General features: G+C 38.4%; 5 protein-coding genes across 8 annotated transcripts; 1 reads left to right on the top strand and 4 right to left on the bottom strand.

Moving 5' to 3' along the window:
* Positions 1-56: 56 nt before the first annotated feature.
* apoa2 (apolipoprotein A-II) lies at positions 57-24,737 on the bottom strand. 3 transcript variants are annotated; one of them, XM_028012258.1, is made up of 6 exons: positions 24,733-24,737; positions 11,725-11,733; positions 1,282-1,350; positions 1,155-1,199; positions 715-925; positions 57-530 (listed from the first exon to the last, which is right to left on the bottom strand). In XM_028012258.1, the coding sequence occupies exons 3-6, from the start codon at positions 1,331-1,333 to the stop codon at positions 374-376; spliced, it is 465 nt and encodes a 154-aa protein (XP_027868059.1). In that variant the 5' UTR covers positions 1,334-1,350; positions 11,725-11,733; positions 24,733-24,737; the 3' UTR covers positions 57-373. The 3 variants fall into 3 exon arrangements, with proteins under 3 accessions (XP_027868059.1, XP_027868057.1, XP_027868058.1); XM_028012256.1 differs by lacking the exons at positions 11,725-11,733; positions 24,733-24,737 and adding an exon at positions 1,544-1,580 and having other exon boundaries at positions 1,282-1,455; XM_028012257.1 differs by lacking the exons at positions 1,282-1,350; positions 11,725-11,733; positions 24,733-24,737 and adding an exon at positions 1,355-1,487.
* Positions 5,880-7,027, bottom strand: apoc1 (apolipoprotein C-I). The gene is made up of 4 exons (XM_028012259.1): positions 6,858-7,027; positions 6,517-6,584; positions 6,282-6,417; positions 5,880-6,202 (listed from the first exon to the last, which is right to left on the bottom strand). Exons 1-4 carry the CDS (start codon positions 7,010-7,012, stop codon positions 6,142-6,144), a joined length of 420 nt encoding a protein of 139 aa, XP_027868060.1. The 5' UTR covers positions 7,013-7,027; the 3' UTR covers positions 5,880-6,141.
* Positions 12,210-14,158, bottom strand: apoeb (apolipoprotein Eb). Its single transcript, XM_028012251.1, has 5 exons — positions 14,040-14,158; positions 13,829-13,894; positions 13,588-13,741; positions 13,222-13,509; positions 12,210-13,135 (listed from the first exon to the last, which is right to left on the bottom strand). Exons 2-5 carry the CDS (start codon positions 13,869-13,871, stop codon positions 12,823-12,825), a joined length of 798 nt encoding a protein of 265 aa, XP_027868052.1. The 5' UTR covers positions 13,872-13,894; positions 14,040-14,158; the 3' UTR covers positions 12,210-12,822.
* LOC114141611 (apolipoprotein A-I-like) lies at positions 19,727-21,125 on the bottom strand. The gene is made up of 4 exons (XM_028012252.1): positions 21,025-21,125; positions 20,886-20,937; positions 20,625-20,775; positions 19,727-20,539 (listed from the first exon to the last, which is right to left on the bottom strand). Exons 2-4 carry the CDS (start codon positions 20,923-20,925, stop codon positions 19,963-19,965), a joined length of 768 nt encoding a protein of 255 aa, XP_027868053.1. The 5' UTR covers positions 20,926-20,937; positions 21,025-21,125; the 3' UTR covers positions 19,727-19,962.
* LOC114141612 (apolipoprotein A-I-like) lies at positions 23,565-25,067 on the top strand. 2 transcript variants are annotated; one of them, XM_028012254.1, is made up of 4 exons: positions 23,565-23,649; positions 23,758-23,806; positions 23,951-24,101; positions 24,207-25,067. In XM_028012254.1, the coding sequence occupies exons 2-4, from the start codon at positions 23,767-23,769 to the stop codon at positions 24,781-24,783; spliced, it is 768 nt and encodes a 255-aa protein (XP_027868055.1). In that variant the 5' UTR covers positions 23,565-23,649; positions 23,758-23,766; the 3' UTR covers positions 24,784-25,067. The 2 variants fall into 2 exon arrangements, with proteins under 2 accessions (XP_027868055.1, XP_027868054.1); XM_028012253.1 differs by having other exon boundaries at positions 23,573-23,649; positions 23,755-23,806.
* The last annotated feature ends 1,652 nt before the right edge of the window (positions 25,068-26,719 follow it).

The raw sequence follows: 26,719 nt of genomic DNA, 5'->3' as shown, positions 1-26,719 counted from the left end.
ATCTGCATCATTGTTTCTGTTCAAGTGATTCTTTAATGAAGGGATTTCTGGACACGTTTCATAGTTTTCAGTACGTTTTATTGAACACGCACGCACATACGTACACAGTCACACAGACACTGTTAGTGTATCAAACATATAGTACTATACATGCAGAACTTGCGCACATGGTGACATGTTTGCCATGCTTGTAACTCTGCATGATCTGGCAAAGACATTGATTTAAAAACAGGCAAAAGAATCGTGTTTGCATTGAGTATTGCTCCTCTCTGGCTAAACCGGTGGAATTCTATCAGCTATCATCTATTACAGGCATCTGACACGCACTTCCGCTTTAGCTGGTTCTTTTTGAATTATTATTATTGTTATTGTTTTACTCAGCGGGCATGTATTGATCCAGGTAGACCTTGATCTGGTCGATGGCTTCGCTCAAGCTGTTTCCGACATGGGGACGCAGGTATTGTTCGTACAAACCGAGCAGAGATGAGCGAGCCCTGTCCACCACTGGAGCTGCTTCTGCGCCCAGACCACTGCAGGAAGATAAAAAAAAGTGTACTTTTTGAAACATGTCACATAGAAAAACCTTTATTTGGTGTTGTCAGCAAAAATTGACAGATGCTTCTGATTTTTAACAAGGAATAATGGTTGAACTAAGCACAAGAACAATTCAACATCAATGCCTTCTTCAAATGGAAACTCTTAGAGACCACTGACCTTGCAACTTTGGCAATTGCTTGCAGTTCAGGCTTGTCTCTCAGAGACTCGATGAACTCCCTGGTGGTCTGTGCCTGGTCAGTCTCTCCAACGGCACCATGCAGCTTGCCATAAGCATTGACCAGTCTCCTGTAGAAAGTAGCTTTCATGTTCTCATACTTGTCTACAAGTTCCTGGCTTGGTGCAGGAACCTCACTCAGGCTCATGGAGACTAAAATAAAGCAAAAAGAGTTGAACTATGATTTGACAATGAATAAAAGAAGTAAATCCCACATTTTTCAAAGAAACGTTTCAATGTTTCTGTGTATAAATCTTGCAAAGCAACGTTTTCAGCATGCTACAGCAATATCAGGGAACATTTGTAGTTCTTTGATCATTAGGTTTTACTTTTCATCTACTTCATGCATAATTATTCAGATGTAGTTTGCATGTTGCCTTACCCTGAAGAGCGAAGACAAGTGCGAGGATCAATTTTGTGTTCATCTCTGAAACGAGAGAGGCAAAAGGAAAACAAACCTTTAAACAAATAGAAAGATACAAATATATTTTCTGAAAAGTTTTGCTCACTTCTTTTGTACAAAAGGGAAATATGCTTCAAAGAAGTGAGAGTTATGCTCATTAACAAGAGCTGAGCACCTACTGTGGTTGCTGGATGTACAGATCCAAGACGTGACAGTCTTCTCTGGAGGCGAGTTGTCTGTAAACCCCAGCACACATCTGGACGAGATGATATAGGGGGGACTGCAAACAAACGTCATCTGGTGATATTACACACACACTTGTATCCGCTCACGCAAACACACACACACACTCAAAGGCATCCACCTACAAAGTCCAGTGTACATGGCCATCCGGGGTGCATCTGGAATTGTGGTTGTGCAATGTTTCTGAGATGTAGGTTTATCTGCATTCAGATGGTAAGATGCAAAGGGAGCGCTGCTGATATTGAAGAAATTGTGTCTTTAGAAAAAAGACGGTGCTTTGTCGAAAAAAATAGAAAAAAGACGGTGCTTTGTGGAAAAAAAAATAGAAAAAAGACGGTGCTTTGTGGAAAAAAACAAGGAGAAATCTTTAAATTGGCCCATTACCTTCAGTGAAAGAAGATAATGCTGATTAGATCAGCATTTTCCAGTCAGCAAGTCTGTCGGTTCGGTAAGATTGGAGTAAAAGTGGTCTGTCATTCCTGACCTGTCTGGACAAATTGTGTTGAACCCCAAGACCTCACCTTTGAACCTGTTAATTTAAAACAAACAGCTTGGAAGGTGATATGTGGTGTGTCCATGATTATTTTTTTTTACCTCTTTGTGCATCCTTTCTAGCATTTGGATGGCCATCTGAGTAAGACTCAATCACTCACCATCTATTAGCAAATAAATGGATTCCTTAAAATGTTTTTATGTTTTTAAGTATGGTTTAATAGGGCAGCTGTGTGCAGTCAGTATCTTGCAGAAAGTAAGTTTTTCTTTTGTTTTTTTGTTTTTTATTTCAGTAGAATCTTAAAGCAGCCAAAAGTAGGGGTTTTGTCCCTTTCTGTGTTACAGGAACTCTCTAAGTTACTTCCCTGGCTGAGATTCAGTAACTCAAAGTTTCAGTTCTCTCCATCAGTTATGCTAAGTCTGCCACTCTTCTTTAGACACTACTTTGTTGCTTTGACATTATATTTTGAGTCCAAGTAATTTATGCTGAAATGAAATTGCACAGAAGTGGACTTATTTTTGCAGTCTGCACTTGCTTTTATTTTGGAATAGAAAAAAATTAATGAAATTGTATTGCTTTTTTTTTTTGTTAAAATTGTGTATCATTTCCTTCTGCTTCACAATTATGTATCATTTAGGTCAAATAAAATCCCATTAAGTCATTTAAATTCACCACTTTCTCCAATTTTCCACAATAGAATTCACTTAAGAGGCAAAGTTGTTTTAATTAAGTTTTATTTAATAATGCCATCATTCCTTACAGTCATCAACAGTTGGGAGACCAGCAGGAAATTGAAAGTAAAGTAGTGAAAGTAAAAACTGATAATAAAGCAATTATTTTTTTCTGTTTTTCTAATTTTCAGGTGCTTGATGAGTAGGTGGCATGTAGTTGTCGGAGGCTTTCTGAAACTTCTCCCACAGCGAACTTCTTACTTTAGAGGCCCACTCAACATAACCTCCAGCCACTGGTTGGATGTGATCTTCATAATAAGCACTAGCGAAGCCAAACACAGTCTCTCCAATGGACTGGATTTTAGCTTTGGCTTGCCTGTACACAGATCAAAATGTAAATTTTTAAATCCACACAGAAATATACCAGTAAAGATTATTTAATACTTTGTCAAAACACCAAAGATTTTTTTGTTTATTTTTCTTAAACACTTCTTCCATTTTTTTTTGTCACACTTAAAGAAACTGATATTGGACAAAGATGAAATGAGTGAATATAAAAGACTACTCAAGTAAAAATTTTATTTATGCAAAGATAAAAACATTGCAAGCAACTTGGTTCTATGTAACACCCTCCACCCACTCTTAAATATGAATCAGCTGTGATTCATTTAAGAGTGACAAAAGCAGAAGAAATCTGTAATGAAATATATGATCTTTTCAAGCCACTGTGACTTAAACTGAACCACTCAAAAATAGGATTTATATTCTTCTGTGAGTAAAGTGCTTCAGATTTCCTCCACAAATTAAAACAAGCAAAAACATCAATAAATCACCCAGCTCTGTCTGCTAGCCTCTCCAGTATTCCTCTGGAGTCTGGTTGATCAGGGGCAGTTGTCTGTGCCGAAGTTGGCTGCCATGCTGCAGGTGAATCAATTCAAGTGAAGTAAATTAACTCAAACTCAATGTCATAAATGAAAAACCTTGATAATGACAATTTTGTGTGATTTATTTTTCAAGTTGTACCTTGCAGAAGAAACAAGAGAAGGAAGATTGTCTGAAGTAGCAAGTGCTGAAAAAAAAGAGAAACATATCCAGCAGTCAGTTTGTCTTCTGCTAAAACCATCAGAACATCACAGTAACTTTTACTGACTGGTTCAACAACAAAATAAGGTTTTACATGTCTTACTTAGCTACTAACACAATTAGAAAAAAAAAAACAGTTTTTACCATTTTCCCCATGTTTCATCAACAGAGAAATTAAGCGAATCAAATCTTATCAGGCTGCTGTATTTGATTTAGGTTGGTGCAAGACTGTGAACATTGGTCCTTACCGCACGATCATTGATCCTGTGCTTGTTTTCTTTTTTTCTGTGCTTCAATATTTTATTGCCAAATCACAGAGTGACAGCAAAGCAACATGTCTGAACCTGTTCCAGTGAGTGGGTTTATTTTTCCAGTCTGACTCCTAATGTTTGTTCCCTCATAAAAACAAAGACTACAAACACGTGCAATGCAAAGACATTTGAAGTAGCTGCCAGTTCTTGGGATTTAAAAAGCTTAAAACTCAAAATACTTTTGGAACCATCTAGTTTAATCTTTCAAGTATCACATTTTGTGTTAATTTAGTGTAGTTATATTACATTGCAGATTGTTGTGTCAGCAAAGATTTGCAAAATGTTTCTTTTGTAAATTTACGGGTTCTGAACTGCTGCCATCTTCTTTAGGGCCTACGTTAGATGTCGATGCACCCTTTGGCTTGCATATCTCACCCCATTTGGGAAGTGCTGAAATGTGTACAAACCAGGCAAAGTCTCCAAAGAAGAGATACGTGTTTTAGTGAAGACGGGTACAAAAAGATCGGTCAAAGGCCAGAGTCCACCTCATATTGATTTGAGTTTTTAGTAGATACATGGGCTTTTCACCTCACTTGTTCTAAATGGAAGCAATTCTGTCTGAAACTTTATTTTCTAGTAGACCAGAATACTTAAAAATCTAGTATCTCAGCCATCTAGCACAATTAAGAATTTTAAACCCTTTCACCTGGAACTCCATCATTAGGCCCAGCATCCCTTCAGATCAGGTAAGAGAGATGCTGGATAAAACTAGAAATGTATTAGCTTATGCCTTTGTGTACAAGCGACTGACCTCTGTCACTGTTCTCTTCAGCGAAAAAGATTTCATTGAACCTGGATAACTGGTGAATTATTAACACATCATAAACAGTGACTTTATACCAGGGGCATTATGAAATGCCCAAAAGGCTACCATGTTGGCGTTTGCCCTTTGGTCCTTACAACCAACAGAAATAAACCGTTATCTATTAGATATGTTTGATATCAGAGGTGTTTGATATGGCAGTATGTTGTGCATTATTTATTACTAGATTTGAAGCACCATCTTGGTGATACATATTTTCAATTAAATTTAGACTGTAACACACAGCGAGGCCTTAGTCTCAACCAGTGGTTTCCAGTCTTGGTCCTAAGGATCCAGTGGGTTTTGAATGTCTTTGTGCTCTATCACACCTGATTCAAATAACTGTATTACCTCCTCAGCATGCCATTAATTACTGCATTACTATGTTATTCACTGCAGCAAGGAAACACCTGAAACATGCAGGACAGTGAATCCTGAGAACCACAATTATTGGTCTAAACTATTCAGTTGTAACTTTGTCTGTATGATGAGGGTAGTTACTGGAAGGTGCCTCCCCCAGCCATCCTTCTCCCCAAGCCATCTACCCATGATCTTTGACTATGCTGTTGTACTGCTGAAAAAATGCATTGCATGGTGAGGATGTTATACTCTGGGTGTTCGGACTTATATTGTTTTACATGTAGTTTAAAAAATTACATTTGTATTTGCTTATTTTCCAGTGGCCAATAGCAAAATGCAGATGGACATCAGAATGCCAGAATTAGAATGTGGCTTTCTTTCACAAATTCAGAAATGTTGTTATTCCTCCGGAGAATTCACACTGAGCAATTATCAGCAAAATCTTCAGCTCCGGGAGAAAATATTTGGTCACTGTTTCTTATCATCTTATTAAATGTTTTTATATTTGTCTCTTTCTCATCTTAGAACTAGGTTTTTTAAAACTAAACTCTTTAAATGTGTCCTTTTTTATATTTCTCTGCAGCAATGCAGAAGCAACCAATCTGCTTATTTTAGTTCAAAGTGTCATTTGTCTACTGACATTATCTGAACTTTTGTTATCAGGCGTCTTGGATAGCTCAGTTTGTTCTGTCTGCTCTTAATCATTGAGTTAAATGTGAAGAAACAAAATCTACAAGGGCCTTGTTGTTTGTTTAGAAGTTCTCCTTTTATTTATACAGAAATATAATGATATAACAGAACATTTTATGCCATTCCATGTATTTTATTGCACTTTCACACAGTTTTCCCAAAGAAAGATTACAGGCTAAAAATTGGCAGAAATAGGTTAGTTTCATCCATTTTGTTGAGCAACGTGACTTCAGCCTTGAGATGGTGTAGAAGCAAGTCATCTGTCAGCGTGGGCGTTGGGAACAGAGGGCAGGTCATTGACTGGACCACCAGTTCATTGAGCCATTTCATTTACCTTGTTCTTAATCTTCTGGAACTGCTCTGTGAACCAATTCCTGTGAAGGTTCAAAATGAAATTTGAGTCATGCACTTAACAAGAAAGAACTTACATGCATTTTATGTGTATTGGTCTACCTGGTGTTCTCTGCAAATTCACTGGTTGTAATGGTGTCAAAATGGGTCTTGGCTTTTTCAGCTACGTTCTTGCTGAACTCTGTGATCTGATCCCCAAAGTTTGAGAACCGTTCTGCCAGTGAGTCATCCTGAGCCTCTGAAAGTCAGTGAAAAAAACAAGGACAATAAGAATCTTCATACAAGATGATAGCAGAAAGAAACATGCAAGACTTTTCTGTATGAAAACACTAAGGACCTGTGTATGCAACGAGAGCCAGCAACAGCACGGCAGCTGCAAGATACAGTCTCATCTTGACTTTTTTCCTAAGGATAGAAAGCAGAAGAGTCATGTTATGAATTTGCATTAAATTGCAAGCACAGATGTTCTTTGAAAAACATTAAAATAGATTGTTTTTCTCCTGCAAGAACTTTATTTAATACACAATTAAAGTTTAGCTTTCAAAGAAGTGCAGCATTTTCCAAAAAACAAAAGATTCATTATTTAGTTGTTTTTTTTCCTTGCCTTATTTACTTATTGTTTGTTCAGCACAAAGTTACAAAAACGTTATTTTTTAAGTGATAAAGTGTAAAGCATACCTCTTTTCCGTCTCTGTGCAGAAAAAAAATGGTGTGTCTTGGATGGTCAGAGTGTCCCTGCTTTTTATAACCCTTTCCCGCTTCAGCAGTGTTATGCAAAACACCAGATTTAGGTCAACACGTAGGCGTGACGGCCTTGAGGAATCCCTGCCCATTTCATTGATCTGCACTCATCTAATTGCATTAAAGAAGCTCACTGATGAAACAGGCCTACTGTAAGTAAAAGGTTGCACAACTGGTGCATATTGATGAAATGGTGAGCATAATTCTCAAATAATGTCTTGTGATTAAGGGAAAAATGAGAAGAAATGGGAGTAAAATTCTCATCTGAACCTTCAGCAAAAAAGTGGTTTGAACAGATAAGAAGGGAGGTGATATAGACAGACAGCAGAGTTCACAGCTGACAGAAATACAGACATGAGCTATGTGTAAGCTACTTTGGACCTGGATAGTTGGCCAAGAGTTAATTCTGTGTCAAAAAAACTCCATGTAATGACTTGATAATACTATGTTGGAAGGTAACTAGACTTTAATAGTTTGTGTTATATTACACGATCCCACTGTTTGTGCCTTTTGTGCACCTTCAAACTGACAACCTAAAAGCACTATGCTGATTCCAAGAGTGATTCTTTTTAATATGAGAGATTGTTTAGACCCACAGCTCAATATAAGAGGACATGGGTCCCTGTGATAGAGCTGAGAAAAGTTTGTTTTACACATGCAAATTGCAATCGACAAAAAGTTAAGTATGAACTCAAAGGTTCTAGGGTGATGTCCAAGTAAAAATAGTTATTTTGAAACTAACTTAGTATTTGTTCTTTCATTACAAACATCAAAACATTTAGAAAGGCTGGCATCCATACAAAAGGTGTTGTAGTTGCTGTGGTAGACCTGTGTGTGGTGACGTCATGCAGTAAAAACTGAACTGCACCATAAACAAATTAGTTCAGAATGCATTTAGTACTTGCTTTTGGTACATTTGGCAATTTTGTGATCAATCTTTAGGCTTGTGTTTGTGAAATTATCCTTTTCAAGAAGCATCTATACAAAAATCCAGCAAATTAAACTATATCAAATGTACAGATTACATGAAATGATAATACTATACAGCTAAATAAAATTACTTGTGATTGGGTATTTTGTATGGCCATTTATCTCCATAATGTATGAAAATGTTTAATTTAGTATATGAATACAAACTTTCTCTCACGTTTATGAAGTTGGAAGTGTCTAAATTGTTATGTATATCTATGAAATGGGCTTATTAATTGGTGAAGGGGCAAGATGACCCAGAACCCATTTTTTGTTGCTTTGTTATTTTTTCATTTGCCTCTCGAATTAGATATGTCAATGCAACACTCACTGTCTGGTTTGTGTACACCTTCCTTTATTTAAAAAAGGAAATGACCAAGACAGAACCACGTGGCTGATTCTTCCAGCCAGCTTGTGACGGCAAAGAGACGCACAGTCAACGCACTGCAGTAACCCACAATTAAAGCTTTTTATCTTACATGGCAAATCAAATGGACAATCTTGACTTAGGCGACAATGGTCGATCTATTGTTAATCACTGCAACCAGACAGTCCTATTGTTATGATAAAAAGCCCACAATTTAGGCATTAGCATTACGGTTAGGGTCTTGAAACCCCCCAATTCTCGTCTTTTGTTCAGAAGAGGCCAATTAGGTTAAAGTATGGGTCCTGACCTTGCGTGCATATGAGCCCCTCTTGAATAATTGTAGGAGGCATTGGGTGTTAAAGTGGATGTCTACCATGCTTCTAATTTGCAATAACGAGCCTGTTTTTGTGTTTTGCCCAGGCCCCCGTGGAGACCATTGTAGTGTGCCAGCACTAGAGAGCACTGAAAAATGAAGTGAAGAAAGAGATTTCACCATGGGGATGATTAAGGAGAGGTTACTAGCAGTCATGGGCTAGTTACCACCTGCTTATTTTTTGCTGTTTTTTTTCCCGGATTGTTGCTGGGCAGTTCTCAAAATGCAGACACCCTATAGGAACAGACCGAGCAGAAGTGCTGAACAAGCAGACCAATTGTGGTTTTCCTGTTTTTACCTTTCATGAGTAATCCTCAAAACAACTGGCAGCTTACTCTTGAAGTTTCACTCTGCCAGAAAATAAACACAGCTTCCCTAAAGAGAGTTATTTCATGAGTGATAAACAGCTGCTCATTGTGTTAGTCATTCTTTCACTTTGAACAAAGTGCCCCTTCACACAGAAAGAAACTGTAAACATGTTTTTCATGATGTTGTGAAATGATTTTTCTTAGAAGAATCTATGAAAAATATCCACTTTTTTAAATCTGCCAAACGTTTGTAGTGTTATATCAGCAGTTCCCCTTATTAATTTTGATATAGAACAAATACAACTTTTTCTTGTGTAACAGCACACATAACTTTTGAAGTTCTGAACAACAAAAGGTTTGTATCCTATTTACAAAAATATCCTATTTTGTAAATAGGATACTATTCACAAAAGCATCCCGCAAAAGTATTCTGAAATTTGAAACTTTTCACACTTTGTCAATGTCAATAATATTTTCAGGCAGTATTTTTATCTGATACACAAAAATGAGTACATTATTGCAAAGCAGAAGATGACTGGTTTCAAAACTTTTGATAAAAATATAAAAAGTGTTAAATTGATTTTTTTTTTAAGAACAACCTTTTATTGTAAATACAACTTCTTCTTGCAATCTATACAAACTGATCTCAGTCATATTGGATTCACCATCAATTTTTAGGTTAGAATCTCAATTAAAATTTTGTCTGACAATTCTAATATATTGATATGATTTGATCTGAACCATTCCCCTTGTCGCTGTTGCTGCATGTCCCGAGTCACTGTCCATCTGGAGAATGAACCTGTGCCCTGCTTCAAGTCTTTCACAACCTCTAACAGATTTTTTAGTTGCCCTGCATTTAACTTCCCATTATTTCACCAGCTTCCTTGTCTCTCATGATGAAAAGTGTCTCCACTACACTGACACAAGATGGTTCATTTTGGAGTGTTTTAGATGATGGTTTTAGTTTTCCTCCTCACATCAGATGATGTGTTTGGACCTAAAGGTTTAAATGTGTCCCTTCTGGCCAAAGTACTTCCTTCTCCATGTTTGTTTAAGCTTTTTGCAACATTTCAACAATCTCACCACTCTTGCACAATAAGCTGAAAATCATGTTGCTAGGGCCTCCAACCTGAACCAGAGAACTCTGGCCCTACTGCAGAGTTATCAAGGCTAGTGTGTGTAAAAGCTGCCCTGCAAATAGATTCTTCCACCAGATCTTGTCTTGTGTTGCAGTGGTACCATACATTTTGGGTGATAGATGTTACAATGCTCTGTGAGATGTCCAGTGTTTAGTATTATTTCTGTTTTACAAACTATCCATGTTTCAAATTCCTCAACAACTTCATCCTTCACTCATTTGCTGTGTTCTTTGGTCTCTGGGGGTTTCACAGAACAGATTTATGGTGCATTCACACCAGCCATGTTTAGTCTGCTTTAATTTAACTCCAGTTTGTTTATGCAGCTAATGCAGATTTTAAAAAAGCTAACTCTGGTAAGCCTACTTCTCAATTTGGTTGAAGTGAACTCTTGTGATTTGAATGCATATGTGAATGCTAAGGGGCCCAGAGACAGCTTCAAAAACAGGAAGTGGATGAAAGATGAAAACAAGCAGGTAAGTCTAGTGTTAGCAGAAGAAATGGGTCATGGTCTTTTACCAACTACAAAAGAGAAATGTTACAATTGCTATTTTCTGACGCCATTTCATATTTAATTTTGCATTTTATGAAGAAGAAATTATAGCTCAATGTCTTCTTCAGACAATGCTCATGTTTTTCAAAGGGTTTGGTTCGTTTGACACAGTGCAGGTGAAGGTGAATGGTACCTGCTGAAAATGAAACAAATATTGCAATTTTGGTCCTCAATCTTGTCCTAATAGTTTTCACACTTGGTAGCGTACCTAACTATCAGGTGTGAAAACACCCTTACACTGAGGTTAAACTACACACTTATAAACTGTTTATTATTTAAACAAATTTGAAAAGGAACTCAGTTTTTATTTTCTAAGGAGTGTCATAATAAAAGGGTCCAAATATATGCAAAAACATGAAAACTGTCTGCTAGAAAATGTAAATGCCCACTCTAGATATTTTAAGACAATTTGTTGAAACCATGTTTGGAAATTTCTGCAAAACTCAGACACAATGCATTCATTTCAGTCTTATAAATCAAATATTGTTTAAATCAAGTATTTCCCTTTCATGAAGTCTCATTTTCACATCTTTTTTTCATGAGGCATATAGTTTATCTAACTCTCCAACTAAGAAAACACAGCTGCAAGTTTGTGCAGCACGGATCCGTACACAGGGGGGTCAGAGGACGGATGTTGGTCAGTGAAGGGGGTGAATGGTGTCCCCTACTGGTCTCTGCTCTGAACTTCAAAGGAAAAGTCCTGCTGAGTTTGACGGACATAAAGAGGTTATCAAACTCAGCAGGTGCAAATGCTTATTTTGATGTTATAGGCATTCAGCACAGCAGAAACCAGTGAATAGGCTTGAATATGTGGCAAGACTTTTTCAACACATCCTCTTATGTAACAAATGATCATGTTCAGGCACAGAAACTTAACGGAAATGTGAAATGGCATGACATGCAGCCATCGATCTCATCCCAAAAATGAATGAGAGCATGCATGAGGTCTGTGTGTTTGTTGATCTGAGTGGCACATCTGTCCAAACCTGCATACGTGCAGATAAAGCTGGAACTGGTACAATGTCACTGTAAATGGCACAGCTTGTTCCCAAATACCTGCTGGGATCAAGAGAAAGGAATCTGCAAGCAAATATGAACAAGTCTGAACTGGACACAAAAAAGTGGGCTTGAGGATGCAGGGGTGGCATTTAGTGCAAATACAATTGATTTGTGATTAGATGCAGAAACAGCAGAGAAGAAAAGCCTTCATTTTGGGCTTTATTCTTGTATTTCATGTCAGGATGGCAATATATATCATGTATCCTTCTCTCATGCAGTAAATGTTAAGCAAGAGGTTGGCTAAAATGTGGTAGTTCGTTTTTTGGAAGGTCCTCATTGAACTCTAAAATGAGACATTCACCCAGAAAAAAAGGCTTTGTTTGATTGTGTTAAAGTTAATGCAATCGCCACAAACTGAGAAAACAAACAGTTGAGGTTGCCTTGTTTTATAGTCAAAATACTTTGAAAGTGAAAAGGTCATTTGACACCCCTCTGAGGTGAGCGTGTAACTGGATCTATGTCATTTTAAATAATACATCAGTCTTAAATGTTTGATGAGAGAAACAAGCCATGCAAGTGAAAACATCTTTTCTGAATTCTTTATTTACTCAAACTTGGAGGTTACATTGACAGAGAGCAGCATTGTGGGCTTACATCATGAAAAAACAACAAAGAATGCTTCCGTAGAAAGTTGTTGCAAAAAGACTGTCAGCTATGCATGAAGTCAGTTTATTGTCCACTCTTCTATGAAGTACAGCAAGAACTAACAGACAATATGAAGTTAGATTTTAACAGTTCTGCCCATGTGCAAAGGAATTAGCAGATACCTTGCTGTATATGAATCCATCTTTTATTCAGTGCATGTATTGAAATGAAAGACAGTTTTGTGTGTTGCATCTAAACCCAGCAACAAAATGTAAAAAAAAAAAAAAAAATCGGGAAAAACTAATGAGGATAAACAGTAGTAAAGTAGAAAAAGCAAAACAGAAAAAATATATTTGTTGTTTTCTGAAAGATATACTGTTGTTGACTGAAATACTTGCATAAAGGGAGTGTAAAGAAAATAAAGAAAGGAGATGATCTACCTTCCCTCTGTTTAAACCCCTGAACATAAGAGCAAAACATCATCAGTAACTTTCATCTTCATTCCTTCCTCTGGTACCACCAATCATTTACAACCTTAATAACCACTTTTCTTTATTTAGTGGCAGTCTCCTTGACCTTCTGCATGACATTGTCAAGGTGCTCGCGGACCTGGGTGGCGTATGGGGAGAGCAGCTCCGTTAGCTCCTCCAGCTTGCTGTCCATGGAGGTGCTCAGCTCCTTCATGCTGCTTTCCAGCTGGGTCCTGATGGTCTCAGCCTGGGTCTCCAGGATGGTGGAGATGTCCTTCAGCTTCTGAGCGGCGGAATCTCTGGCCTGCTCGATGTAGGGCTCAACGTTCTCCTTCACGGTATCTAGGTTCTGGTTGGTGCGGGACTGGATCTCACTCATGTAGGTGGACACGGTGCTTAGGGAGAGAAAAAAAAAGGGGGGACGTTTAGGTTACACAGAAATGAAAGCTTGATTCAGACAGATTGCCAAAACCCAACTTACTCTCTGATGTCTTCAGTGTCTTTGGTCAGGCGCTTCCTCAGCTTTGTTGTGTAGGCGGTGATGCGGCCGCGGACATCATCTGTGTTCTGCTCAACCATGGTCTTGAGCTCATTCAGGTACTCAGTGCTGCGCTCCTTGGCATCTGTCATGTCTTTCTGCAGTCTGTTAGCCAGAAGCTGGAGATCCTCAGGGATCTGATCTGGGGAACCTGCAGTGTAGGTGGCCAGCCTGCTCTGGATGCCATCTCTGTATGTTGTAAGCTCACTCATGGTGTCAGTGATGAGAGTTCTGGAGAAATCAGACCAAACATCAGACTACTGTGGTCCCAAAGCAGAGAAGAACATGCAATCAGAAGACATCACTCACTCCAACTCCTTGCTGAGCTCAGGGACTTTGAGGTTCTCCAGGACTCCATCGGCTTGTTGGTTCAGGTCTGTGATGTACTGCAGGAATCGTTCCACACTGTTCTCCACGCGGGTCAAAGAGGTCTCAGCCTGTCGCACGACACGGCCATTGCAGCCTACAGTGGACATAAACACAAAGCATTAATAATTAGAAAAAAAAATGTTGCAACATATGTTGTGTGGCAAAGCAACTCAAAACCTACCAGTGATGACTGCCAGAGCGAGGATCAGAGCTACAGCCTTCATGGTTGCTGAACAGAAAGATACACCTGGAATATAAACAAAAAGTATTCAGAAATTGCAAAAAGCAGCAGCTAAATTCAACAATTCAGAATCAGATCAAGGCGAACAGCCATTTAAGTTTTTTTAAAATTATTATTTTATTTTATTTTATTTCTTCCTTGCATCACTCACCTGAGAGGTTGAGCTTCCTTCGTGCTCCCAGGATTGTGGCGGAGGGTTTTTATAGTCCCAGGGTGCCGCTGCTGTTCCGCGTGAAACGGGTGGGGTGAGAGGAGGAGGAGGATGGGGAGGTTGATGGGGTGAGTGATTGCTCACGCTCTCGCTCGCGCGTGCGTTCATGGCGTGATGGTGATTTGTCTGCACAGATCCGCGTGTCCTTGCACGCAACGTGCCACCACCGACACTGCGTCCGAAGTTCTCAGCAGTTTGCAAGGCTGGTTAGAGGCGCTGACCGCGCTGCGTGGCTCTGACACGAAAGCAACAAGGTGAAAGTTAAAACCTGCAGCGCGATGATTCCTACTATCTGCAGCAGAATTTTCTGCGTCGCATTTTGTCCTCATAAAATCGACAAGGCGTTAATTCATTAGATTAGAGTACATCGAGAGACACTGTATTAATCCCAGAAGGTACATTATTTTGTTACAGTAACATATAACACGAATGATTGTAAAGGTTTAGAAATCAGGGGCGCAACCAGAGCTGGATGTGTGTGTGTGTGTGTGGGGGGGGGGGATCTTCCAGAAATCTCCCAGAGACTAGAAATTGCCCTTTTTATTTTATTTAGTATTTTGGAATAATATGAATAAACACAAGTTAGACTAATGAGATAGACATTTGAAATGCATTGTCTAAGAGTAGTAAATCAAACAGCAAACAAACATTTGTGTATAATTACTTACATATTTACAGGTGAAGTGAAATGTTATTAGCTGCATTTATTGTACAGTGAATAATTTAGTCAAATAAATCGTAATGTAGTTGTCATGTGAAATGTAAAAAAGATGAGAAGCTGAAAAAAGGACAAAGCTACAGCTTTTTGGCATTTATGAGTTGAATAAACAGAGTGATCTAAGTTTAAAAAATATCTAAGAGTTGTTTTTTTTTTCTTGTTTTGCACAAACATGATTTATTTATTTTATATTTGTATGTCTCTGCATTTAACCAGAAAGTCAGTCTGAACACTTTCTTTGCTGCTCTTTATTGCAGGTTTTTGTTAACTGGGTTTTCTTACTCTGTTGACAAATCAGTTCTCAACCAAAAGCATCGTCTAACACCAGGATGTTAAGCAGCTTTTCACATCCACATTTTCATTCAAATGACCTGCATTAGCATTTATCGCCACAAAGAGATTACAAAACCATCTCCATCACAAATAGCTCCCTTTTTTATGCCAGTCTCATGTTTCAAACAGTAGATATGTGATTCTCAAACAAATAGGATGTCCTGATGGCATGATGTGCATGTGTAGGCTTGTGGGATGGAAATCCCACTGTACAAAAAAAGGATTAAAATGAGTAAATAAGGGAACATTAAGTGTGGATGCCGTGGAATAAAATAAATGCTACAAAATTGGCTTTACGTCAGAGAGTGTAGGAGAAAAGTAAATTGCAAAGTAAAATGAGGTTTGTGGTTAAAAGAAAGTGCTTATTACAACTAGCTAAGCAGTAAATATTTGTGTTGCTGCACAAATGTGTCATGGACTGTGTTGCTACTTTGATTATAGACATGCTTGGTCTTTCAGTCAGACAAGTCTATTATTTTATCGCTCTAATTAGAGCCTTAGAACATTGTTGTTGCTTTTGCTGCCAGATACAAGAAAAGACTCAAAATCCATAAACAAGAATTAAATCTTTAATGCGTAGCTGAAGTGATCTGTTACACAATTTGAAAGAGAAACCAAATTAATCTGTGGTGCTTTGCAGTCATAACTTCATAATCAGAGAAGCTATAAATGGTTTTGTGTCTGTGGAACCCAGACTGCGTATGTGGCCACGTTTAAACATCTTTGCCCTTTAGAACTTGACCGCTTTGTTGTTAGATTTTTAAGTTTCTGTTTAGTGTTATTTTCACAGACATCCAATTTACATAGGAACAAAGTTTAAATATGTTGTGCATGTAATTGGTGTGAGGTCACGGTAACAGGACCGTGTGATAACCGAGTGACGTCACTGTAACTATCTATTGATTGGTTAAAAGTGTAATAAATTGCCTGACTGTATCTTTTTTTAAAAGAGGTTTTATTGGCTCTAGTGGACTTCATTTGATAGTTAATTAACAGGAAATGAGAGAAAGGGAAGACATGCAGCAAAGGTTGCCAGGCCGGGAATTGAACCTGCGACAGCCACGTCGAGGACTAAGGCCTCCATATGTGGGTTGTGCTTAACCCCTGTGCCTCCACAGCACACCCGGCCTGACTGTATTCTAATGACAAAACTTATTTACTTTCCTTGAATGTGATAACAGCAAACATAGCTAAAGCTCTTTGATCCTAATGTTCCAACACAATAGTGATTAATGAGGGTTTGGAATGAGGAGTTGTGTCACACAGAAATCATGATGATAACCAATCTATTCCAAAAAGGGAACACATTGAAAAAAATCTTGTTTTTAATCTCTTTTGAACACATTAAATGTGGTAACAACAGCACCAGAAAAAAACAGTGTTTTCTGAGAAACGTTCTTACAGTCAAAACCTGCTTCAACACAAAAAAATCTAATAAAAATGGTGCCTGTATTGTGTAGATGGAATGTGCTACCTCTAGCACACAACACACAAAGAAGTCAGAGTTTACTCAGGCAGATCATTTAGGGTTGACTGCTCAGTTTTGTTTTTCAGGGGCTTTCAGGACAAAAGGCAGTACATAAAGGGAAGTGAAAGGGACAGATTCAAGAAGACATATGAGGTAATACAGTGAAAATCTGACAGAGTCATCCAATCTGCAGATGCTTCTTCTTTTGCTCCAGGAAAACACCAAATGTCTGATGTCAGGGGTCGGCAGGCAGAGCACTGAATGAATGTAACCCCGATGAATGTGGTTTTTGGCTGATGGGATTTTAATCACTGAACAAAAGGGAACTTGTTTGGATGTGTTAGTAATGTTATTACAGGTTAATTAGAAGCACATGTTCACTGTAATGTAGACAAACATGTTTTGTTTTCTGCACAGAAAGCTGCACACACTTTGTTTGATATGGCAAAAATGAACTCAAAAAACTTCTTACCATCTGATTCTGACTCAGAGGTATCAGCTGATGGGAGTAGAAGGAAATCTTAGGAATTGTTGAGTTTGTCATTGTCATATTCCTCCTGACATGAGCTCAGCTAATGTCAGGAAGAATATGTAATCAACAAGACTGAAGTGGAAAAACACCATATAATGTGTGAAAGGTTGCATTTATTTGGATATGCATCTTGGTGCAAGACGAGGGAAAATGTTTCTGTAAGTTAGTGCTAAGGTATCTATAAAATGTTTTCTGTCCCTTTTAAAATATATATGAATTGTTCTGAAAAATATAGGGATAAAAAGTGGGAATTATTTGCATCCTTTGTTTCTACTATTCAAAAAAGAAACATTAAAAGTAAGGAAATACAGTTGTGTGCGTTAGCTAATCCCATTTCTTTTTTTTGCAACAAATTCATATCTCTTAATTTCTTTTCATTTTATGTCATTAAAACCTGCAACTTTATTTTACTTGTTGTCTTATTTGATAGACCAACTCAAATCAGCACATAATTATAAAACAAAAGGAAAATTATGATTTTTTAAACATTTTTAGAAATAAAAACTTGAGTTATTAAGTGCAGTTATAGCAAGTCTTTTGGGCTTTCTCTATCTACCAACTTTGCACACAATTTTTTTACACATTCTTTGCAAAATAGGTCAAGTTAAGTCAAATTAGAAGATGAACATCTGCAAACATTAATTTAAAAGCCTTGCAGAACATTCTTGATTGGATCTGGTCTGAACTTTGATTGGGACATTCAAACACATGAATATGCTTTGATCTGTTGTAGCCAAAGAATTTCTTTGCCATCCATTTAGCTACATCCTTCTTCCCATCAACTTTAACCGGCTTCTTGTCCCTGCTGGAGAAAAGTGTTCACACAACATGATGCCATAAGCTTGGCGTGTTCACAAAGCTTTGCAGTTAGATTTCCAACAAACATTATGTTTAAAATATAAGAAAAAACATTGATTTTGGTCTCATTTTAACAAAGTACTTTCTTCCACATGCTTACTCTATCCATGCAGTTGTGACATTAATGTGTGTGACCCAGAACCCAACCGTGTGTCCCCTTGTTAGGTTTTCAACCTAAACGAGCCTCTTAAAAATACTTATATGGAATGTCAGTGCTGCCTAAAATTGGCTGAAATGAAAACCCCATAACCTGGGTTTCCAAACAAGTGTTATTTGAGTTAAAACGTATTGTCTTATTTCTTGTTTAGTCTGTGGAGGGTTAACAGTGTTTTTCGGTCTTGTAGCAGCTGGGGGCAGAACAGAGGAATGTTGTTTGCCACTGGGTAAGTCACCGTGGGAGTAATCTTGCTGAAAGGTTTGGAGGCACGAAAAGAGAAGTGATTTAGAACAAAAAAACAAGGAAGGATCAGGATGTGTTTATGAACATCCAAACTTGCAGGTGAAAACAAATTTGAACATGCCCTCCACAGTACCCACAAGAGAATCATACGAGGGCGTGGAGAAGGGTGTTGGGGGAGCTTTTGTAAATGGAACATAGAAAAGACGTGTTACTCAATTCTTTCTCAGTATTCATTAATGTCTTTACTTATCATCGATGTCTAGTGTTAAAGACAAGCTGTTTTGTTATTTTATTAAATTTTAAAAATGTCTAGGTGTTAAAGCAGGTTTTATTTAAGGATTCAAAGTATCACTGACTAAACTGAATACTTCAGTTTGAAAACACTTTATTTTATGCTAAGACCTCATTCTCCTTACCCTGCTTTAATTACAGATTCTCTAATGATAAAAAAGGTTTTGATAAAAAATATATTTTGCATGAAATCTATATATCTGCCACTGCAGCACCTACAGTGCCTGGCAAAAGTATTGAGCATTTTAACCTGTACATATAAAGAACCACACAGAGTAGTATCACTTCAGCCTTTGCAAAAGGGGAGAGTCTCAGTTGTGCCTCAGGACAACTCCAACTTGTCCCCCTGCAGCAGCCTGGTTGTATTGAAAGCGGGCTGGGGGTCAGTCATAAAACAGAAGCTTAAAGATGAGGAGTAGAGGGGTCTCTGAACCAGCTCAAACCGGTTTCTCCAAGAATAGCATGGTCCACCTCACCTTGTCTCCAGCCTAGAGTAGAGAGGTAAACTTATTCATGAGATAACTATTTGCAAAACTCTGACAAAAAGTATTGGCAAAAGGACCATGGTAACTTTGGAGGAGCAGTACTAATCCACAGCTCATATTGACAGGAAAACTACTAGTAATTAGGAAGAGTTGTCTGCAATAAGACACTTTACAGTCTAAACCTCATCACACATTTATGTTCTTTTAAAACCCTTCCCTATAATGGAACATAATAATTAAATAAACAGCAATATGTAAGATTAAATATAAAGGTTTTCTTTACCTTTAATTTCCCATAAAACCCTAAGCATTAGCAGCTGATCTTGAAAAAAGGTGTAATTCCTGTAAAATCTCACCTTTATGCATAATTTTTACAGAATATGTGTTTTTTGCTTGTTTATAAAGGCAACAGTTGCTGTTGTTTTAATTTTGTTTGTTTCTTGTAACCTTTAAACATATTCTGTATTTGTAGGCTGGAAAATAAAATATTACAAAGAAATTTTACACTTCAACCCATTTCATAAAAAAAATACACAAGGATCTCAAATTTCTTTTGCTTTTGTTTTATTTTCATAAATTAGGGAGCGGACACCTTGTGGTCACAGACCAACATGCATTTGTTATGTATCACCTTTTTGACACTATTACATGAACTAACAACTGTAGCTTTTCCAAAACAGGTAAATTAAAGTTGTACTGCCATGTTTGTGGCATCCGGGAGAAAATTCTGTTTTATTTGATGCAGTTTCTTTTGGTTCAGAGTCAGCTGGAGTTTGACTTAGTTGGCCTTGATGTAGGATTCATAGAGGGAGGTGAGACGAGTCTGGAGGTCCTGGGCATAGGGGTCCAGCCTCTCCCTCAGGTTGTCTACGTATGGGGCAGCGATTTCCTTCACCTGCTGGGCTCTCTGTGTGAGGTGATCCTGGACTCTCTCGGTCACGGGAGCGACTCTCTGCTTGAAGTCTTCCAGGTGCTGGTCAACCTTCTGCTTCAGGTCGTCGGTGTAGGGCCCCAGGTGAGTCTGCAGCTCCTGCACACTCTGCTCCAGCTGAGCCTTCAGCTCCTCGCTTTTCTGGATGACGGTGGTCCTCAGGGTCTCAGTATCCAAACTCTCGGTGTAGGGGGCCAGCTCCTGCTTGAGCTGCTCCACTCTCTCTCTGATCTGGACCTTCAGGTTCTCAGTGTAGGGCTCCAGCTTCTCCCGGGCGTTGTTCAGGTCGGTGTTCAAGCGATCTCTCAGATCTTCTGCCTCTTGGGTGACTCTGGTGATCAGTTCCTGGGCTCTGGGTGGGAGCTGCTCCTGCAGGGTGACTGCATACTGGCTGGCTGCTTCAGCGCCGTCGGTGAGACGGGAACTGAACAAAGCGACAGGAGACAGTGAGTTTACACTCTGCAAAATCTAAATAAAAACCATGCTTCATGTGATGGTGTATGTCATACCTGATATCCTGGCCAAACTGGGACTTTCTGATCATCTGAAGGGTGTCATCAGCTGTCTGGGTGGCTTTGCCGACATAGTCCCAGAAAGCATCAGTCATTACCTCCAGCTGTGGCTTGGGAGCGTCAGCGTAGAAGAGGTTGGCATTGCAGCCTGTTGGACGGATAGAAGGATAACTTGAAACTACGGCAGTTGTCTGAAGATACAATTCAGTCATTAACAAGACTTTAAGGTTCATTTTGATTTGCCCCCAGCTTACTTACCGGTGAAAACGGCCAGGACGAGCACAGCAAGGACCTTCATGGCTCTTTGAAGCTACAACAAGAAAAAAAAATAAGTCACAAAAGCATTTTCCTTCAGTAAGCTTAGATGAAAAGAGCTTCCTCCATTTCTTCTTCTTACCTGAGTTTACAAGAGTGTCTGTAAATCCGCTCAATTGTGCTGGTGTCGAAGTAATGAAGCTCTGCAGCTTATATAGTGAATTCGGACAGTAATGATCCCAAAGTCCAAGAGGTAGTGCTTTGCTGTCACCTTGCCTCACCCTTCTTTCCCTGCTGATATTTTGTAGCAGACAATCTATGTAACAAGTAAGTACAGACCCCTTCTGTCCCAGAAATGTCATTTAAGTATTGGTTTGATCCTGTACAATTACCACTTTAAGAGGAAATGATCAATGTAAAATCAAGATTACACTGTTATTGCCTAAAAATGTGTTTGTGCTTCATGATTACAGTGCAGTGAAGCTAAATCCATAGTGTTAACTCTATTTGACCTTATGCTCATCTGAAAACCTTCAGCTCTTTACTACAGACAGAATCCACAACATTACTGTCACTGAATTCCAACTTTAAGCAGACATACAGTATATTTCTATAATCTTTATATTATGCCAACAACTTTCAGGGTAATTAATAGTTGTTGCTTTTGTGTCATGCCAATGTTCAGCAGTCTTGCATATCTGTCTGACCAAAGGTTAGTACATTCAGGCATCGTCAGCCTCTGAGGGACAAAGTAGCTTCTGCTTCAGTTAGATGTGTCAGAGGTCAATTCTCATAAACACATTTTAGAGTTTTCTTGATTTATGAATCTTTCACTCAAAGAACAATATTAGGCCATTTATAGTGTTAAAAGTAGTAAAAGTGCACCTGTCCCTTGAACTTTCTAATGTGTTGTAAAATTGCTACAAGAAACTTGAGTGCATTTTATCTTTCATTGGGGTTTTATGCAAGAAACCAATGAGAAGTAGCACATTATTTTGAAGCAAAAGGAAGTGGACTGAAGCTTCTTTGAGGAGTTTTTTCTGTACTTTCTTGTAGACGGCATCATTAGTGGTGTTCCCATTACATATGTGCGCAAAACTTTGTCGATATTCTGCTAAGAGTAGAAAATCACAATTTGTAATTGTGGTGTTTTCATTAAAAGAGTAACACAATTGAAATCACGTGTGAATACGTTTGTCCATGAGATAAGTTGTTAAAAAATATGCATCGCCATCATCCTCCTGCCACTTCCTGTTGTCTTCTTCATCTCTTCTGCCCATAGTAACAACCAGTTGTTGATCACATTGTGTGATGCAAAAAAAAGTGTTTTCATTTAAGTTTTGAAAAATACACATAATTGTTATACAGCCGAAAAACCACCTCATCCACACACAAACACTTTTTAGCAAAAAATTTTATTTTATTTTTTTTAATTTATTGCCATTAAGAAATTTATTTTTGTGATTCCAATTGATCAATGGAAACACGTCTACTGTTGAGTCTTCACCCAGGTGAAAAACAAGTTATTTATACTCCTCCATCATCTCCTCTTCTTTTCCACAAATGGAAGTACTTTTTGACTCTATCTCAAAAACAGTATCCAGAGAGTTTAATATATCCCATAGCACAGTTCAAGATGTCATCCAAGAATGGAAAGAATATATCACAGCTGCAAACCAACCAAGATATGGCGATCAGCCAAGAAATCCATACACTGATTTAAAACACAATTAGAAGAATCAATCATCAGCTGTGCTCTCCACAAATCTGTGCTCTCAGATTTGTGGAGAGAAGAGAGCCATTGTTGAAATAAAGCCAAACAAGTCCAGTTTGCAGTTTGTAATGAGCTATGTAGGATGCACAGCTAACATGTGGAAGAAATACTCTCGTCAGGTGAGACCGAAAATTAGCTTTTTGTCTAACATGGACAGAGAAGCTGTTTAGATCTGACAAGTAAATAAAATTTTTACTTATAACACCTTGTAAGATCACATAGTTTTGTCAAGAAAGCTAAAGGAGGAAACTGAGAGGAAATCTTGCTAGAGGCTACAGAAGACATAAAACTGGGGCGGAGCATTATGTTCCAGCAGGGCACTAACCTAAATATTTTTGGGACAAAGCTGTCCTGGACTGCTTTGTATTTCCCTGACACTCATTTAAAAATATCTCCTTTAGTAGTCAACTCATAAAACCATTCCAAATAGAAATGTCCAACAGGTACCTCCTGAATAAATAAAAGAAAACCCTTAAATGAGATAAAATTCTTTAATATTTAGTGAAAACTTAATTCCATTTAGAAAATATCCACCATGGATTCAAGTGGCTAAAATTAAGAAATGAACAATTTAAGTGGATCCATCTTGATAGCGCTTAATTCGTGAAGCTTGACCTGAAGACAAAGTCCAGAAGTCTAACAGGGTCATCTTAAGTTATCTAGTGACTGGTAGTGCAGGACTATGTTGACACCTTAAAAGCTGGACACTTTTAAAGCTTTCTGCAAACAGTTTAGGGAGGAAGTGACACTACTGAAAATTAAAACAGATTTTTCTGTATATATTTTCCATCATTCAGCTATTCAGTGAAAATATATCTTTAAAAAAACAACAGATATAGGAAAAAGAGCTGTTGTGACAGCATGGCAGGGACTCCTGGACTTTGGGCTCTTGACTACAACAGTCATCTGACTTCTATATATATACACGAAAGCAACACTGAGACACAGTTACTAACACGGTAAGCCCTGAAAGATACACACGCCCCAAAGCAGGTGAGACAAGCACTGCGCTTCAGACTACATATTTACAGAAAAATCTAAAAGTGTTGATGTCGCCTTATTAGTAGGAATTGCTTATTAAATATTAATGTCTTTCAGCAGGTTGAAGTCATGAAGGTGTTTGTGTTGCTAATCGCTGCAGTGCTCTCTGGTAAGATGCTCTTATTTAAACACAGAAATTCAAAGAGTAAGAATAAAATAAACAAGGACTGATAACAATAACAACAAATAAATAAATAGTAATAAAATAAATTAGGTCTGAAAATAACCTTTATTGACATCTTTATTTTGGAAGGCTGCAATGCCAACCTCTTCTATGCTGATGCTCCAAAGCCAAAGTTAGAAGTGTTGACTGATGCTTTCTGGGACTACATTGCCAAGGCCACACAAACAGCTGATGATACTCTGGAGATGATTAGGAGCTCACCAATTGGACAGGAAGTTAAGTAAGTTGCGTGAGGGACAGTTGGAGGGGGGAGGCTTATATTCTGCAGCATGTTACACAATCGTAGATATCCTGACAGTCATTTTGTTTTGTTTTGGTCATCTAGTGCCCGCTTGACAGAGAGTGCTGACTTAGCCAGCAAGTATGCTGTGACCCTGCAGCAGCAACTTTCCCCCGCAGCCAAGGACCTGATGAACAAGATCACCACAGAGGCTGACATGCTGAAAAGCGTGCTGACTCAAGAGCTCAGCTCCGTCAGAGGCAAACTGGAGCCCTACACAGAGAACATGAAGGCCCAGATCCAGCAGAGAGTTGAGCAGCTCAAGCAGGAGCTGGCTCCCTACGCAGACTCGCTGGACTCTGAGGCGCTGAGGTCCACTTTGATTCAAAAGAGCGAAGAGCTGAAGACCAACCTGGAGCAGAGCGTGAAGGACTTGCAGGCTCAACTGGGGCCCTATACAGATGACCTGAAGCAAAAGGTTGACCGGCACCTGGAAGCGTTCCAGAAAAGCGTAGCCCCCATGACCGAGAAGGTCCAGGTAGAACTGACCCAGAGAGCCAGTCTGGTGAAGCAAATTGTGGCTCCCTATGCTGAGGACCTGAGAGAGAAACTGGACCCCTACGCTCAGGACCTCCAGTCCCAGCTCATGTCTCTCTACCAGTCATTCGTCGAAGCCAACTAAGTCATCTTCAGCCTCTGCAGACATAGTTTAACACAATCCTGAAAAAGCGTTCCACCACCAACCATATGGAGGATGAACATCGAGATACCAATGTTGTACTGTAAATGAAACCAAACTGTCTGAATATCCACGTTATATTTATTGCTGAGTACTGAAAAAGAAGCAAGACCCTGCACTGGACCACATGTATATATATGCTGTTTATTCTGTGTTGTGGAAAAAAATTGTGAGCATTTTTGTAATTTCTTTAAGTTATCTAAAATAAAATACTACATAAAAATGTCTGAACTTTGTCCATCTGTGTATAAATGCAATTATATAAGAGACTGTAGTGGGAAGATATTTGCTCTTTCATAAATCACACACCTCTCATTAGCTACCACAAAGACATGTGCTGTGTTTTTCCCAAGAGGCAACAAGTATTTTGACTTTATACTCTTTGCCTCAACATGTTTTGGCTTGTATCACAGTTTCGCCTTGGAGTTTCTCCACAGGCTCCCTATTGTTTTTGCCATGAAAGCGTTAGTGTGTTATCACTAAAGTCAAAAAGACGTGATGGACCAACACGATTGTGAGAGAAAGTAAGATAAGCAGATGTCTTCACATATAAAATATTTTGGTAAAATTACATGCCTAACTTTCACACTACATGCTTGTTTTGATGCTGTTTTAGATTGTGTAATCTACCTTTTTCTCCTTTCAGTCCACCCCCTCACCTCCATGCTGACAGTGCCAGCATCCAACGTGGAGGGTTAGAGTCCAGCAATGATAGAGCAAACATGCACGCGCACACAACACGTTTGTACTCCACTAGCATCAAAAAACACATTACAAAATATATTTCACAATGTTGTTAAAATGTTGTCTTGTTAACAGTTTTGACAGAAAGTTTTACACATTTAATTTTTTTTTTTTTTTTTACATTTTTTCACACAAAACGCTGTAATACTTGATTCCAGGCTGAGAGCACAAACATTTTAACCAAACACACCCATTTGTATGAGGTACAGATAAAGTTTGTGTTTTTGTTATCTCTGTAAACAGTGTAATTATCCGAAAATGTTAGCTCCAGGGAAATTCTAAGAAGAAAGAAGCTAACTGAAACCCTGTGAGGCTCTGCAATGGCAAATCTTATCTTCCATTTTCATGTTCCAGCCTGTTTTATTGCTGATTAGAGCTGTTCGTGCTGCCTTATCAGTCAGTGTGAGGCATTAAGAACTTGGTCCAAATGGCCATGGTAAAGGCAGCTGTTGGTACAATGAGAAGTTAAAAAATCTGGGGCATGATGTGAGTTTTCTAGAACATGATGTGGCACGCAAATAAGAAACTTGGTTTTGTTTTAATGGTGGTAAGAAGTCATTACTTGTGAATTAGTTCCAGTTTTAAAGAGACCCAGTGCCAATAAAGACCAGAAAGGGTTGTAGATCAGTGGTTTGTAGCAGACCCTCAAACATTTTCCCCTTTGTGGTTTTACAAGACTTACAAGCAAATAACAAAACCTGAAAATTTGAGAAGAGAGAAAACAGAAACTCAACTGTGCACCCTAGTGGCAGTAAAATATATTACCGTTTCACATTTATGAAGCATTAATGAGAATTTACAAGAGATTACACAAATGAGAACAAAAGCAGGTGTGAAATAATAATTTGAAAGAAATGTTAGAATTAGACAAATGCTGTTTTTGATACAAAATGCACCCAGTGGGTTGTCCATCCACACAGATGGACAACCCAGTGAAAAGGGATGGCAAAAAAGGGGAATTCAGTCTTATATGCCACGTCACCTTTGCTGTGGATTTCATTAAAAAGAGAAAGCCAATTTAAAGAAAAAACATTTGAAAAGATGGACACTAAAAAGAGGATAATAGTAATTTAGGTTTAAAAGACATATATCATCAATTCTAAAGATTTGTTTCTTTCAGTTGTGGTCAGGCTAG

Source organism: Xiphophorus couchianus, chromosome 3 (assembly GCF_001444195.1).
Source record: "Xiphophorus couchianus chromosome 3, X_couchianus-1.0, whole genome shotgun sequence".
NCBI lineage: Eukaryota > Metazoa > Chordata > Actinopteri > Cyprinodontiformes > Poeciliidae > Xiphophorus > Xiphophorus couchianus.
This window is presented reverse-complemented; position numbering and strand designations above follow the sequence as displayed.